Source organism: Ruditapes philippinarum, unplaced genomic scaffold (genome assembly GCF_026571515.1).
Source record: "Ruditapes philippinarum isolate M1 unplaced genomic scaffold, ASM2657151v2 ctg679_1_1_1_1, whole genome shotgun sequence".
Classification (NCBI taxonomy): domain Eukaryota; kingdom Metazoa; phylum Mollusca; class Bivalvia; order Venerida; family Veneridae; genus Ruditapes; species Ruditapes philippinarum.
This window is the reverse complement of record NW_026857639.1, coordinates 139657-155682: the sequence shown is the minus strand read 5'-3', so window position 1 is coordinate 155682 and position 16026 is coordinate 139657. Positions and strand designations below refer to the sequence as shown.

The window sequence follows — 16026 nt, the reverse complement described above, 5'->3', positions numbered from 1 at the left end:
TCCAATATGGACGCGTATGATGTTTTTCAGGGAATCATTTATTTTATCTTTTATTCCGTTGATCAATGTTACCGGCAAAATGAATTAAACAACCGACTTTATCAATAAGAATCAAAACTTTTTATTTCAGAGAAAAGCTGATATTAACTGAAATAACTTAATTGGATCGTACCCCATTGATAGTCCAGTAAGATTACTTCCGTCTCCAAACGCTCAATTCCCATTGTAAGTTTGTATCTACAGGTATCGAGGAGAAATTTCACATGGATAGATGTTCTTAGTATATCAACAGATACACAACATTCAATACTTGTACATGTGTCACCCATGTAGCACACCATTTCATCTGGCAGTGACGGTAGTGTAAAGGAAGCGTTACATTCTGTAATTGGTAAATGATACTTTTTTATAATCTATGTTTACATAAAGCAATAGTGATAGGTTATTGTTTCGGTATAAAAATTAAAACACATTTTATGGAATTTTTTCAAATTATATCTGAAAATCAAAAATGTCAAAATATCCGTTTAATTACAAAAGATGGCGCACCAGATGTCTATGATAGCGTTGTTTTTACTATGTTTGCATTCATAGATGGTTAATTAAACTTCTTTACTTTTATAAATATAAACATATCAATATTTCGTGTACATGACACTGTAAAGTTTTCAGATTTTTTGCGCAAATATGATCCTGTGCAGCTGCATCAATGTATTTTTTGTAAATACATCTTATTGTAGCAGGGTCATAGTTTTGTTTAATATTATTATGAAACTTGTCAGCTCTTTCCGTTTTTTTTATCTCTTTAGATTTTTTTTGTTTCTTGTGTTCCTTGTCATCTCGCGAGAGTTTTGCGGATGAACTGATTATTCAGATTTTTGATAACTTGTCAGGAATATGCATTTGGTTGGACTACAGTAGGGTGAACGTTTCGGTTGTCAAAAATAGCGTTTTTCGTGCGTCCGTTTTTCGTGTAACGTGCGTGCGTATAGCGTGCAACGTGCGTTTGCTGAAACGCTTTCTCAAGCGTGCATCGTTTACAAGCGTTTAACGTTTATCGTTTTCCGTGTATCGTTTTTCGTTTATCGTGCGTCTGAAAGCGTGCGTTTCTTATTCCCAGAAACGTTTAGCGTGCGTCTGCGTTCGTCTAAGCGCTTAAGTACCGTGTTTTGCGTCTGTTACTATTGAGAAGTAAAAGAATTTCTTAGATAGATGTATTATGTAAATTTGTTGTTTCTTAAACATGTAAGAGATGTTCTGTGTCCCTGTCAAAGAATAGAAATATTATATTAAGAAGTATTATTGTGATATTTACATTAAAGTTTTAAAGTTTGTGACCTCGCGGTGAATACTGGTCAGATTTCTACATGCTTAAAGCCGAAGATCAATTAGTTTTAATCCTATTTTACATACGCATAAGATATAATTACTAATTAATTGCAACATTTTTGATATTCAATTCAGCAAACAGATGTTTATATGCGTGCCAATATATATTAGATACGAGGTTCGTCAGACATCAAATGATGTGATCAGACTAGCACCCCACCCCCTTTACAAGTTCATCTTCTGACTTTTCATCAAAGACTGTCCGAATCCTATCCGAGTACTATTTAGGGTGATAATTATTTTAGACAGTTCCTTCCTATTTTTCTTGACGGATTTATATTGATATGTAACAGCCTGGCAGGCACTCGAACCCCTGACACTCGGAATACGATTCCGCGGCTCTTGAGTTCCTCTGAGCTATTCGGCCGCTTACACGTTTTACTTGTTTAAATACTAAATAGTTATAAACCTACTGTGTATGCAAATATTTCTTCGAATTTCCAATGCTTACTTAGCATTATGAATTAATTTCTAGCTGGGCTATACAAATGTTTGTCAGTCACAGGGTGAGAAAAAAGTGCATCCTGACATGTACTCGAACCCGTGACCGTCTAAATACTGTACCGCAGCTGTACCGACATTTGTTGATAGTTTCATTATTTGTACATGTATAGTGAACATTTTACTAATTATACATTGTACATTGTACTATTTCTATATTTTTGTACAAATAAAAATAACTAGATATTTTTCTAGATAAAAAATTCTGTGGTGGCTAAAATATAGCATGTTGAACTTTTTAGACATGTAATCACAACAGACAGGCTAAGCCACCCTTTACAAAATTCCCCTACCTGTCAGCTCATAATCAAGCCATAGACTACTATTTTTGTATGTGGCCTGGGCTTTTACTGGTCACTTACAAACCGTATAACACTGATAGCGAACAGATGCCCAGGCTGGTCTGGATCCTTGCTGGTCGCAAACCCATTATGTTGCTTTTATCGTGACGGGGCTCAAATATATCTTAATCTTATATGAGGTCAATAATATAACCCACTTTGATAAACATATATATAGCTTTCTTGATTTTTATTCTGTATATTATCTAAAATCACTTTTAAGGTTTATCAATCCGTAATCATTACTTAACATAATACCCCTTTGAGATACCCGAGATGAGCCTGTGTCGCCCTTTGCTAACTTAAAAGTATATAACCTTTCCATATAATTATAACCATAATTATAATTCTTTAAAGATTTTTCTCAGCTGAGTAAGATAGGTATGCTGTAGTCCCGAGACACTTGTTTAACTTCCCTCAAGTAAGTTATAAACCTAGACATAACTGATAAAATTCTAACTATAATATACTTAAATATCACCTATGTATTTATATTAATTTACATAAACGGTTTCCCATTTTGCATACTAATATATCTTTTGGGACCTGTACAATTTCAATTGATTGTAATTTTAATTTTCCTACAATATCAATTTTATGCTTCATAGGTAGGTCAGTTCATTAAAAAAGGCATATAATACAAGATCCCTATGAAAAGTAATGTAATTGATAACTTAATCCAAATCAACTTTATTAATTAAAAGCTTTCATTAGATGACTTAAAAAAGAAGATTTCAATAATTGTCCAGGAAAAATATAAAATTTATAGTAAATTTTATCTGGACCCCAACTATTAAAGAAAGCAGTGCCACATAAAATGTTGATACACCGGGTAATTTTACCTTAAACTTAACCTATTAGGAAATGATACAGAATTTTTTATATAACATAAATCTATTATATTAATTAACAAACATATGTAATTGACTAAAATAAGGTAGTCCTAACAAATTTCATTACAAAATATGAGAATTATGGCAAATCTAAGATGCCTAAATGTCCAAGATAATAGTGCACTAAATCACTACAAAATATGAAAATTTTACCTAATTAAAAGAGCCTTGGAAATTAAACAAAGCTACAAGAGGAACATTTATCTATCATATTAATTAACAAAGGTATCTAATTGACTAAAGTAAGGAAGTCCAACCAAATTTCATTACAAAATATAAGAGTTATTGTAAATTTCCTAAGATACCTTACTGTCTTAAGATAGAACACCAATTCACTACAAAATGGGGATTTTTACCTTATTATATCAGCCTAGGAAATGAAACTGAATTATAAGTGCAACATAAATCTATTATATTAATTAACAAGCATATCTAATTGATTAAAATAAGAATATCTCAATAAATTACATTGAATATTCAAAAAATTATGGCTTATTTCCTATGATGTATAACTATACAAGCTAACACACTAATTCATTAAAAATGGGAGTAATATTACCTGATTATAACCTCATGGTAAATGAATCAAAGTTATATAAGCAACATAGTATTATTATATTAAGTTAAACCTACATCAACTTGACTTATATAAGAAAATCCCAACAAATTTCATTGCAAATTAAGAAATAATGGCTTATTTTCTATAATGCCTTATTAATAACTTTACCAGACTAAATCATTGAAAATTTGGGTAAGTTTACATTGTAATAACCTTTTGGTCACTGAAACAAAGTAAGTAAAGCCAAATAATGTTATACTATCAAGTAACTACTACATCTAATTGACTAAAATAAGAAAACCCCATTGAATTATATTGACAATGACGAGAGATAAGGTAAATTTTCTATGATGCCTATTTGTTCAAGCAAATACATTACATATTTAAAAATGGGGGTAATTTTCCCTTATTATAACCTCCTAGGAAATGAAACCAAGTTAGTAAGGCAACATATCACTATAATATTGAGTAACAATTACATCTGTTTGATTGATATTGAAAAAATCCACCAAATTTCATTGAAAAATAAAAAAAAAAGGTATGGCAAATGTCCTATAATGCAGACAGAGGTGTTCAGATCCACTATCAGTAAGGAAGTGTTCCCTTCCCTGTCAGGGGACCATTACTGGCATGGTATATGGAATCACAAAAAAAATACTGTAAAACTGATTTTTTCATTTTTACAGCTCTGAACTATTCACTAATGAGGGGACATAAGATAAGTTAGTTAACATAAACCCGTTTAAAATACATGAATGGCTAGCTTTCATTTAACCCTTTCCCTGCCAGAGGGTTATAATATTGTTTTATTGTTCACCTATTTGCCAGAGGATTTTCTAAGAAATTACTATATTATTAATTAATATAATTATTATTATTTGTTATTAGTATTATAATAATTATATATGTTTCCAAATCTGTTAGTATAATAATAATTATTGTTGATGGTATAATTTTCTTTAGATTTATTATTATTTTTATTATTACTATTATTAATTTATTATTATAACTATTATTGTTATAGAAACGGCTAAAGCCGTCCATATGGCAAATACGCCGAAAATAACAGGGACGGTTTAAGCCGTCCCTATGGCAGTGAAAGGGTTAATCAAATCACTAAATGATCTAGCTTAGAAGTTGTTAAAAATTTATATGATAAGGATATTTTATTAACGTTTAGAAACGATTTCTATTTTGCGTGCGTTTTAGCGTGCGTATATCGTGTAGCGTATTTCGTTTTGCACGCGTTTGCGTATTTCGTTTCATAAAGGGTGCGTGTAACGTGTGTTATCGTATAGCATGTAACGTGCATGCGTTTTTTCTGCAACGTGCGTTTTTGCGTGTAAACTGAATCGTTCACCCTACTGTATCACATACACAAAATAAAGACCGTTTAAAGTGAAATAAGAGGAGTTTTTCATTTCTACGCCTATAGTATAACGCTACCATTTAGCCATCTTTACATAATGTTTTTATAACGCTAATGAGGTCATGTCAAATTATATGCATGGATGTGCAATACCATATTTACCGAGTGGCAAAATCGGCACTGGTGTGTGATCAACCATATTTATACGGGGAAGTCAAAAATCGCGGGTCCGGGCTTTGACTTGCCCGGCTATAGACTACATGTTTATATTTAAAAGAAAATCAAATAAAAAACAATTAAAAAATATATAGAATTCTATACCTATCAATGAAATTTTCAGTGTCAGTTCTAGTCGGGGGCCACCATTTACAATGTAACTCAATGATAAAAGGCGGGGTATTCTGATAACGGAATAAATCTCAACTTTTCGGATAAATAATAAACGTCCAGTGTTCTGAGTGAAAAGGGAAGCGGTGCATGTAATACCGAATGACAATTTTAAAACGGAAAGAAAGAAAGGAATTTTTTAATGACTTCCCCGTTCATAGGCTCTGCCTAATTTCATATTACATATTAAGCGCAGATCAATAAGTTTCAATTTTAAGTGACATGAAAAATATTTTCTGTTGTGCTGTCTTTGAAAATCCAATAATTTTCCTCATTTTTTTCCTCTTGATTACAGTTTCAGACCTAAAATAAAATTGCGTTCTTAATATTTATATAGATCTATACTAATTTATTGTAATGTCCTAGAAATTTTACCTTTTTTTAGAGATTTCGCTGATTATTTCTACTTTCACTTTCGTTTTGAGAAGCTTTTACTGGCGACAAGACAGTAAATCAATTGCGGTGTCCTAAAGAAACATACAGGACATCAACTTAAATCTACGTATTGTGCCAGCAATTTAATCATTCTTGATTCTGGAAGCTTTTCCTTTAATGTTATCCATTTCCCTCAATGTTATCCGTGGTGGAATCCTGTGTTTTTAATCTGTTTTCGTGACTTCTGTCAAAATAGTTAATTCCTTTATTTTACACTCAAGATTATATATTTCGATTGTAACATTTATGATGCAGCCTCACTTAATATATAGATTTGCCACATAAATCCATCTGAATTTAATTGTTACCACTGTATATTTATAAAAATTTGCAATGAATTTTTCAATGTCGGCCATTTTGGACTATTACGTAGAGATTACGTAGTGAATGCAAGGGATAGTTCTTTATCCAATTGCGTATAAAAAGGACACACTTTACATTAACTTTTTTACTTTCGATATTAGCGCATGATAGCTTATAAATATATCTAAAAATCATTTGTTGAGGTTGTGACAAAAATTTATTTCGGTGCTAGGTTGAGTGCATTTCAGTTCTTACATAAACTCGTTTAAAATACATTTCTAGCTACCTTACAGTATAGATCTACATGTATATGATGATCAAAATTTAACGCTTAAACGTTCTACATGTAGCTAAAGTTGTTAAAAACTTAAAATGATTACGATGTTTTAATAAAGGTTTAGAAACGTTTTCATTTTGCGTGCGTTTTAGCGTGCGTATATCGTTTAGCGTATTTCGTTTAGCGTATATCGTTTTGCGTGCGTCTGCGTATTTCGTTTCGTTTTGCGTGCGTATAACGTGCGTTCGTATAGCGTGTAACGTGCGTTCGTAAAGCGTGTAACGTGCGTTTTGCGTGTAAACTGACACGTTCACCCTACTGTATCTGAACATTCATGAGAAGTATTTGAGGTAATTTTGTGATGACCGAAATGATAATTGATTTTTTTCAGTTTATTTGTGTCACAAAGTAAACCATTTCGTAAATGTTCAGAAGTGCTTTCAGTACTTTGATTTTTTAAATTCTATTTTCATGCCAAACATCAGTTTTATACTAAATACAATGTAAATTATTGTATCATCTTCTGTAAAATTCAGAGTTATCGAGTGAAATTACTTATTTTAGTATATTCATTTATTGCTTAAATTTCTTGGTATCATTCCAAGCATTTTGATATATTTTTCATAAAATTCGGTCCAGTAATAAGAAAGTTAGATTTGTGTGGTAAAGTGCAAATTATTTATGGTCTATAAATTTGATATTACGGGCCTGTATATTTTGTTATACATGCGTTCTGGAATGCAAGATAATCGTGAAAGTTATGTTTCACGCTTTCGACTTAGGGTTATTATGCTTATATATTGAACGATTTTAAGGAGATTCCGCTTTGTCAGCCATGTTTGTTTTCACTCAAGTCTGTTCAAAGTGAAAGTAGGCCAAAATTCATATAACAACAAAGCTCTTATTGTAAAATGATGAACCATTTGAAAGTACACTTCCAGGTTTATATTTTAAGGACAATTATAAACAAAAATAAAAATGATAACAATAAGAATATTTACCTTGAATGTGCTACATTTCTGAAGACCAAAAACATTCTGTTGCAAAGTTTTAAGCACATTTCATGAATGGCAAAATCCTTTTTAAAATCTGTTTTAGTGCCTACAAAAGCTATTTTTTGCAGCAAATACAAAAATCTTTCAAAACTTAACTCCAAATAAATCTTTATCTCATGTGCTTCTAAGCACATGGCCTCCATTATTTTTTGTAAAAAAGTAGTGCAAGAAAACAATCATCATTTATAGCCTTATGAACTTCAATTAAAATGAAAACACAATCGAACTTTAAAATCTAACCTTTTTTATGTGTAGCAGTGAAGTGTGTCTGTTTGTCATGTACACAAGAAATAGATAAATTATGTTTATTTTCATGATACTACTTTTTTTACACATGTCATGGTGGCCATGTTTTTTCAAGGTCAGATAAACTACTTTCCTAAGATTTATGTTTTTTAAAGTTTTTTGTATTTTCTGCAAAAATAGCTTTTGTAGGCACTAAAACATACTTTAAAAAGCATTTTGCCATTCATGAAATGTGCATAAAAATTTGCAACAGAATGTTTTTGGTCTTCAGAAATTTAGCCCATTCAAGGTAAATTTTCTTATTGTTATCACTTTTATTTTTGTTTAAAATAGTCTTTAAAACATAGAACTGGATGTGTACTTGCAAATGGCTCATCATATAACAATGTGAGCTTTTTTGTTATAAGAATTTCTGCCTACTTTCACTTTGGACAGACTTTGTGAAAACAAACATGGCTGACAAAGCGGAATCACCTTAAATCTTCTTTGGGGACTCACATTTAGACTTGTAAAGACGCACAAGGTCATTATGACAGACACATTTATTTTTGTTGTGTAAATTTTTAAGCTTGCGCAAGGTAAATTTTTCTTTTCTTGTTGTTTTATTTTAGTGATTTTTTGTTATTTCAGAAGATCGTAATTCAGTTTAATTAGTTATTACAAATTCGTTTTATAGAAATTTTATTTTGTATTTTTTACAGTTATTTTTCGTTCTGTAATTTTTCGTCTGCTGTAGATTTATGACTCTAGTCTTGAATATTGGTAATATGTTTATTATCATTGATAGTTGTTGTTATGTATGGAAGGCCGTCAACGCCTTGAGTACACGTATTTTATGCATATGTTCATGTGTATTTACTAAACTAAGTTTTCATGTTCTTGTTTAATACAGTAAGTCGTTTATAATTAAGTCTGCAGCATATGTTCTTTTTATATAATTCTTATTTCTTTAAGTAATGTTCATATCACATCATCATCATTTTTTGTATGAAAATAATATGGATTCGATTCAAGGAAGCATTTCGTCGATATTTAGGTGGCAACCGGTCTGGCTTTATGTTTTATATCAACGTGCTACGATATATAATCAACGTTGAATTTCTTATACCAGTGTGTATGGCGTTCCATAAGGGACATTATTTTTTGAAAGCTTTGTTTATAGGAATCCAACAAAGGTCCGGCTATTCTAAAGGGACATACTTATACCCTTATATTTGTGTACCATGGACATTAACCATGTTTTATATTTTGTAGCTTCTACTCGGAGGATTCACCTTCAATTTTGTATCACGCATGTGTTCAACATAGCGACGATAGTGGATATTGTGACGTAGCGACGCAGTCTTGGATCTTCACTCTGTAGACAGTACAGAATCAATCTTTTGCTTTGGATGGGTCACATCTCGAGCATCAGTGAATATTTGTTTTTGAGTTAAGCCACCGGGACAAAGAGACAAAGTGCTATTCGACAGGACACGGAACTTTTATTTTTCTCTTTTCATTCATTGCTTATCATTTATAAATATTCATTTATTTTTTATAAATATATCATTAAATAGTTTGTACTGAGTTGTGCTTTGTTTTGTATGATAGTTGTGATCAGCCTGTGTTCCACCGTAGTCCATATTGTGACAATTTGCAATTTTTTATTTACAGCGCTTTGAATGGATTAAAATGGCGGTCATATACTTTCTTTTTGTATTCTTTATTTTTATTTCCAGCCTGTTTAATATGTATTAATCTTGTTCACAGTTAACCATCACGTAAGACAGATGTAAAGAGTACAACATGTTTTAATCATTCAATGACCAATATGTCTATAGATGTTCATTTAATGCTACATTGATTAATTGTTTATATATATGTGCAAACATTGTAATTATTATCATTCCAGTGTCTTGACTTCAATAGAGATTGTAACTAATGTAAATCTGTATTCTGAGGATTGAGTCATTGATTGTACATAGATTGGAAATAATAAAATATTACCACAACTACACTGCGTTTAAACACCATGTGTTACATATGAAATGCCCTATGTACCTGAATTCCATCCATTTGATGTATTCATGAACATTACATCAGATGAAGAGCAGGGTGTTTCTTGTTGAAATTTGTCAATATTTAATTGGCTTAGAAGTAAAGCAACAACTGCTGTAGGAAGATTATCATCAATCGAACTGCCAACATTGTTTAACCATTCATTGAGTGAAAAGCCTGTCAAACATTAAAAAGAACGAACATCATTTGGAAATGGATGCCAATAAATATATAAACGTACTTACTAAGGTACTTATATCAAACGCAAAAACAGTTAACAGAAAATGGTGTATTTCAACAAACTCATCATTTGTATAGAACATTGTATTTATTTGTGTTATAAGCAACCTAGATACATGACTTGCTACTTGAAGATAAACACCAAGTTTGAAAGCATAATTATGTATAAACTTGTGTTACATTGAAAACTCTTTTCTTGCATGCGTTAAAAATTTGCTTTGTTTAGTTCCTTCATATCAAAGTGAATTCTTAAGGTCAGCCAATTATTATTAGATCGACTCTGATTTTTATTTAAAAGTGCAAAACACATGTAGTATAAAATTCGTTTAAATTATTCTTCTTATAAAAATTATGGAATAATGAAATATTTAGTCTTGATAAAACCATACTTCCAATAGTAAATCCTGCATCTAAGTTACACACAGGAATGGGTATCATAGCTTTCTTGTAGATATCTATGGACGGCTGGCAAGATGTCCTAGAATCCATGCATACTTCAACAGAGAGATCGAAAATGAAGTGTTTGTCAGTTTTGTCGAGCTTATACCTGAAATACCATTTCATTTTATTAACCATCAACTAGAATGTTCCTTTATATAGTTGTATTGTTTCATTGTTTTAATAGCATGTATAATACATGTATATGTACAACATACCGTACCTAATTTGAAGAAGATCTAAGACTTTTTCTTTTGCCTCATATCCTGAAAGTAAATTATATTGTAATACAATGATCAAATATGTGTTTCTATTTTCAAGCTGATCAAAATAGTTTCATTTCATTAGTAAAAAATGCATAATATTGGGGTAGCATTTGTTCTATGAAAGAACACAAATTTCTTAATATGAATGCAATATTTGAATAGGTGAATATGTGATCCGTTTATTGTATATACGAGGGGCGTTCATAAAGTTCCCGGGCTAGGGCCATAACTTAATATAAAAAATAGTAAACACACATGTGCAGTATAAATATAAACAGTCTGTGTAACACGATAAAAAACTCAGGGACCATTGTACAACGACAAAACGACGTCATTAATTTCACAAACGTTTTATGCATTTCTTTTGTTGGTTCATCCAATTGGAAAATATAGTGGAGCATCAGTCATTTTCATATTGTTTCGGTAATGTTCTTACCGCCATTAGAATTTCAAGCACAGAGTCGAGCAATCGTCCGCGTAAATCCGAATTTTACCACAGAAAACTGCAAAATCCATAAAAGCTAAGTACGAGTTATAGACAGGATGTTCTAGTTTTTCAAATCCCAAAAAATCAATAGTCATCAGTGTGCCTACGGCACGATGGATCGGTGCATTGCCCTCATGAAAAATAAGATAAACTTCATCTGCACCTATATCCTATGGAAAGCATTATCAAGTAACATCAAATAACCTGAAATGAGAACTCAAAATAAGGCGGTCAAAATTCAAGATCAATATTTATGGAAAGAAATTGAAAGCGTGAAAAGCACAATTCATATATCTGTAGTAATGATTCGGCCCGGAAATCGCTTGCGCTCTATCTCATATTGGCGGACAATGCTTCGGAACAACGTACACGACCGGCTTTCTGCTCCTGTGTTTATAACCTCGGATCCCTTCTAGCACACACTTTGTTCATCTTCAGAGTGTTTGTGAACACATTGTGGACACAACCATCACTTAATTCTGTAACTTCGGGAAGTTTCAAAAACAAGTATTCTTCTATTTTTCTTTGCGACTTTGTCTAATTTCACTATCCTGACGACCATTTTATGATGGTCTTCCTGTTCGTTCATGGTCGTAAGTGCCACCGTTACTTCCCTGTAGCGTTTGTGCCAATCAAACACGTATGTGCAGCATACTGATTGCACTTTACTCATTTATAGAACTTGTATGTATATGTTGGTGTCAATCCTACAAACACGCACTGTTTGATGATGGCGCGATGCTCCTTACGATTTGACGTCAACGTTATCCTTCCGCTATTTTCAAGAGGCGCGAACTCATCCATCTTTTATATATAGCTTGTTTAGTATCGTATGACCTCAAAATTTAAATTTTAATACGTCGCACAGTTATCGTACAGGTCATGTCAGATTTAGTATTATGATGATTTTTTCCGGCAATTATTTAAAGAAAAAAAAACTGGTAAGAAGAAAATGACATATGGTTTCATTTTAGTAGACGTCAATGTATGCCGTAGCGTTTGTTATGAGATATTTTTAACGTTATGTTGTCTCAAATTGAAATATATTTGACGAAAATATGTTTACATATGTGTACTTTGATAAATTACAGTGACAAAATTTCAAAAATATCGACCCAGTCCGGAAACATATAATGAATGTCTCTCGAAAATTTCGCTGTACATATTCATTTTAACATAACCGTACATCAATATGAAAAAGTAAGACTTACCCCATTTAAAGTCGATTAGATCAAATTTAAAATTCGACTTCTCTAAATTCCCTTTAATTGTGTAATTGCAAAAGTCAATCTCAAAAGACGCTTGTAAAGATCGTCGAAGAAAGTTAACATTTATACAACATGCAAGTGATGTGCATGAAGTACCGATGTGACAGACTGAATGATCCGGCAAGTCAGGGAGGTCCGCTTTCAAAAATTGACACTCTACAATATTAAGTTTAAGTCTTTTCATTACCAATTTTATCAAAGAACATATTCGTTAATCTTAATGAAATTTGTACATATTTAAACAATGTACTTTCCGTGAATCAGTGTAAAATTGTAGAATAATCACATGCTTAACTTTTGAACAGCATGAAGCATAAAATGATCTTTTTGATTACTGTATTATTTAATGTTTGATTTTTAGAGATAAGAAAAGGTTTCAATAAATTTAAATAAATAATATAATCATGTATTTGTATGTTTTATTTTGTAGCTTTATTTATAGAAAAATGTTTAAAAAATGACAGTGTAAAGAAATCACTCATAATAATAGCGACTTCTTTAAATGTTCAATCAATGAAAGCATAAATCTTTTATACAAAACCATTCACATTGACCAATGGAATTACTTATTTTAAAATATCTAAAGAAATTTATGCAAACCCCGATGCAATTACAGATGCCGCTTACCATTATACCAGCTCATTGTGGCATTTTTGTAAGGATCTGTTTGTATGTCACATTGCTCATCTAAGAAGTGTTTATCTAGACCAACAACTTCTGATAAAAAAGTAATAGCATCACCCCATAGCTCGTCAGTAATACTTAGATTTCCAAGACCATTATTTTCAAACCAAACTGCAGCTGAAAAATCTGGAAAATTGAAGACTGAATAAAACCTTTTTAAAGTTGAAACATATGTATGAGAAACACTGTAGTTTTGAAAATTAGATTTGTAGGACTAATTAATATTTAACGACAAAGTTAGCAACTGTAAGTACAGTTTTTTCGACGAAACTCCAAAATAATGATAAAGTGATTGCTTTTCTTTTCATTACAAATTATTTACACTGTTTAATGATTACAACCAGAACTTGTCAAGATGCTATTGTAAAAGTAATGTTCATATAATATATTATTGTCATGTTATATATCACTTTACTTGATATATCTATGGACATGTCACATCCTGGTTGAGGAACCTTTGTGCCATCTAGTACTTTTTCATCAATAATGCATCTTCCATCTCGTTCAAGACACACGGCTAATCGCATTGTTATGATGAACACATTTTCGTTGGTAGGCTTTTTAATTGAAAACCTTAAATGAACAATGTTTTTCTTGAATCGGAAAATAACTTTTGAGTTATTTCATTGAGATAAAATGTCAGTCCATTTTTGAAATCAAATACAAAAATCATTACAGAACAACAAAGTGTCGGTTTATCAAATTCATAAATCACATTAGCAAATATGTGGACAATTTTATTAAAACACAAAATATTGTTGCTAATGTTTACCTTTGCATATTTAATGATAAATGCAATGAAAAAAGAAAATTAGTTTTGCTATTTCAAAAGTTATTGAAGTTTAGGTGAAACCGTATTAAATTTGCCTCTTGAATTCGCATTCACTTACCTTAATCGAAAGATGTCCTTTACTGAAACCGTTTCTGTCTTACCTAAAATGAAAACATAACAAGACATTATTGTCTTCTCGTAAACATTGCTTTACATTTTCTCACCATTGCCGAAAGTTCGTGTTAATATTACTAGGATCAAAATATTAATGTATCTCCCTTATCAGTCAACAAGAACGGCAAAAATTTCTTTAGAATAAATTAAAGCAATACTTCCTTTATACTCGGAGAGGTATTATTCTCATAAACATAACTACGTTTATTTACCATAGCAATAAATAGCTGTTCTAAGGGAAATATATAAAAGAAATAATTCCAGTCAAGCTTTTTTAACCATTGTTGATATTTTTCATTGTCTTAACTAATGTGTTACTAAAACATCACACGCATAACACAATAAAACACCTACCCCAATCGTAGTTGAAAAGAGAAAAGTTGAATGTCAGAGTTTCAATTCCTCCGGAAATAGTGTAGTTACACATGTCTATGTCTATAAATGCGTTAATTGAAAGTCCAATTTGTTTAACCTCCAGACAGCAGTTGATTCCTGTACAATAGTCTGGTACACTACATGAAAAATAACTCGGCAGCTTGGAGGGAAGGTTGACAAAACTATTCGGACATACTGAGAATAAAAAACAAAAGCACATTATCAATATGATTAGAAATTTTATCATTATTTTTGTTTTCGATGTAAACAGAAATATTTAGCAACAGATATAAGAATCTTACAATTATTCCATCCACTCATAGACGGACTGTATGGACCTCTTTTGCGGTCACATGGCGGCGAAAGCAGAAATTCATTCAAGCCAAGAAGATCTAAGAGTGCGTCTTTCCCTGCATTTGATAGTTGCTCTTCGATACTCTCTCCTTTCGAAATCACCCATTCTTCAAATGAGAAGTCTGCAATGAAATAATATTAAATTTTGTTTAGATTAAGATACAATTATTTTTTTTTACATATTTATAAAACAAATGAAAAAGTGAAGGGTGTAACTTGGCATGTATTTTTAAAGTATTTCTCGAAGAGTTTTGGGGAATAAGATCGTGGTAATATTTCTTTTATTATCAAACCCTGATCGTTTTGCTTTCCGTTTGGTATTATAGAATTTTACACGCAAATGTCTATTTACTGTTCTGGGTCAAAACAAATATGTTTTTTTTCTTCTTTTTTTATGACCTCTCCGATGTTCCAACTTTAAATAAAACCTACCAATTGGGACAGGTGTATAGACATTGAATAAATTTGACATGATGTTGCAGCACACTGTAAAGAGTTATAAATAATTTAAAAAAAGGCATGAATGAATTAAACTTCTAATGTCATAATTTCCTTTTAATATCGATATGTTTTAGATTTGAGTGAACCTGTTAGATTAGTCCAAGCAGTCAGTGAACATGCCGGTATTTGCTCGTCCTCTAAAAGCACAAAACCGTCAGGAAGAATGCAATATTTCGTGTCATCTATAGGTAAACATATCTCTAAACGAAGATTTGTTATGAATCCATCGCCGAAGTTGTCTATTGCATATCTAAAAGTTGAGAAAAATTCTCATCAAAATGTTTTACAGTTTGTCATAGTGATGTTTGTCTAAAAACCTAACACGCGTCGTGTACTTTAAATGTGCAATTGTTGATATTAAATAATATTCTAAATGTCTTGAATGTTTACTTGAAAATGGAATACCTTTATCGGATTATTTTCACGAACACCGAATATCGTCGTTTTAGTCATTATATATATTTAAAGGACATTTCAAGACAATCAATGTGACAGGGGTTGAATAATTTAGTAACCATTATATTAGCAATTTCAATTTTGGTCATTTATATACTTATTTTATAATGGCCAATATTAAATTTAAGTTCGTTTTTTAAATGGTCATAATTTTACATATAAATAAGTACATAATGTATTGCTTTTTGAAAAAAACTAGAGAATAATACGAGTTTC

At 31.3% G+C, this 16026-nt stretch overlaps 1 protein-coding gene across 1 annotated transcript in view; it reads right to left on the bottom strand.

Moving 5' to 3' along the window:
* Positions 1–16026, bottom strand: part of LOC132750445 (uncharacterized) — a 30120-nt gene that overhangs the window by 12215 nt on the left and 1879 nt on the right. The window contains exons 6-16 of the mRNA XM_060740435.1: positions 15441–15604; positions 14802–14975; positions 14479–14694; positions 14069–14111; positions 13594–13751; positions 13122–13304; positions 12438–12650; positions 10697–10739; positions 10425–10582; positions 9799–9972; positions 173–382 (exon numbers count right to left, since the gene is read on the bottom strand). Coding sequence (XP_060596418.1) covers positions 173–382; positions 9799–9972; positions 10425–10582; positions 10697–10739; positions 12438–12650; positions 13122–13304; positions 13594–13751; positions 14069–14111; positions 14479–14694; positions 14802–14975; positions 15441–15604 — 1736 coding nt within the window. The remainder of the gene's footprint in view (positions 1–172; positions 383–9798; positions 9973–10424; positions 10583–10696; positions 10740–12437; positions 12651–13121; positions 13305–13593; positions 13752–14068; positions 14112–14478; positions 14695–14801; positions 14976–15440; positions 15605–16026) is intronic.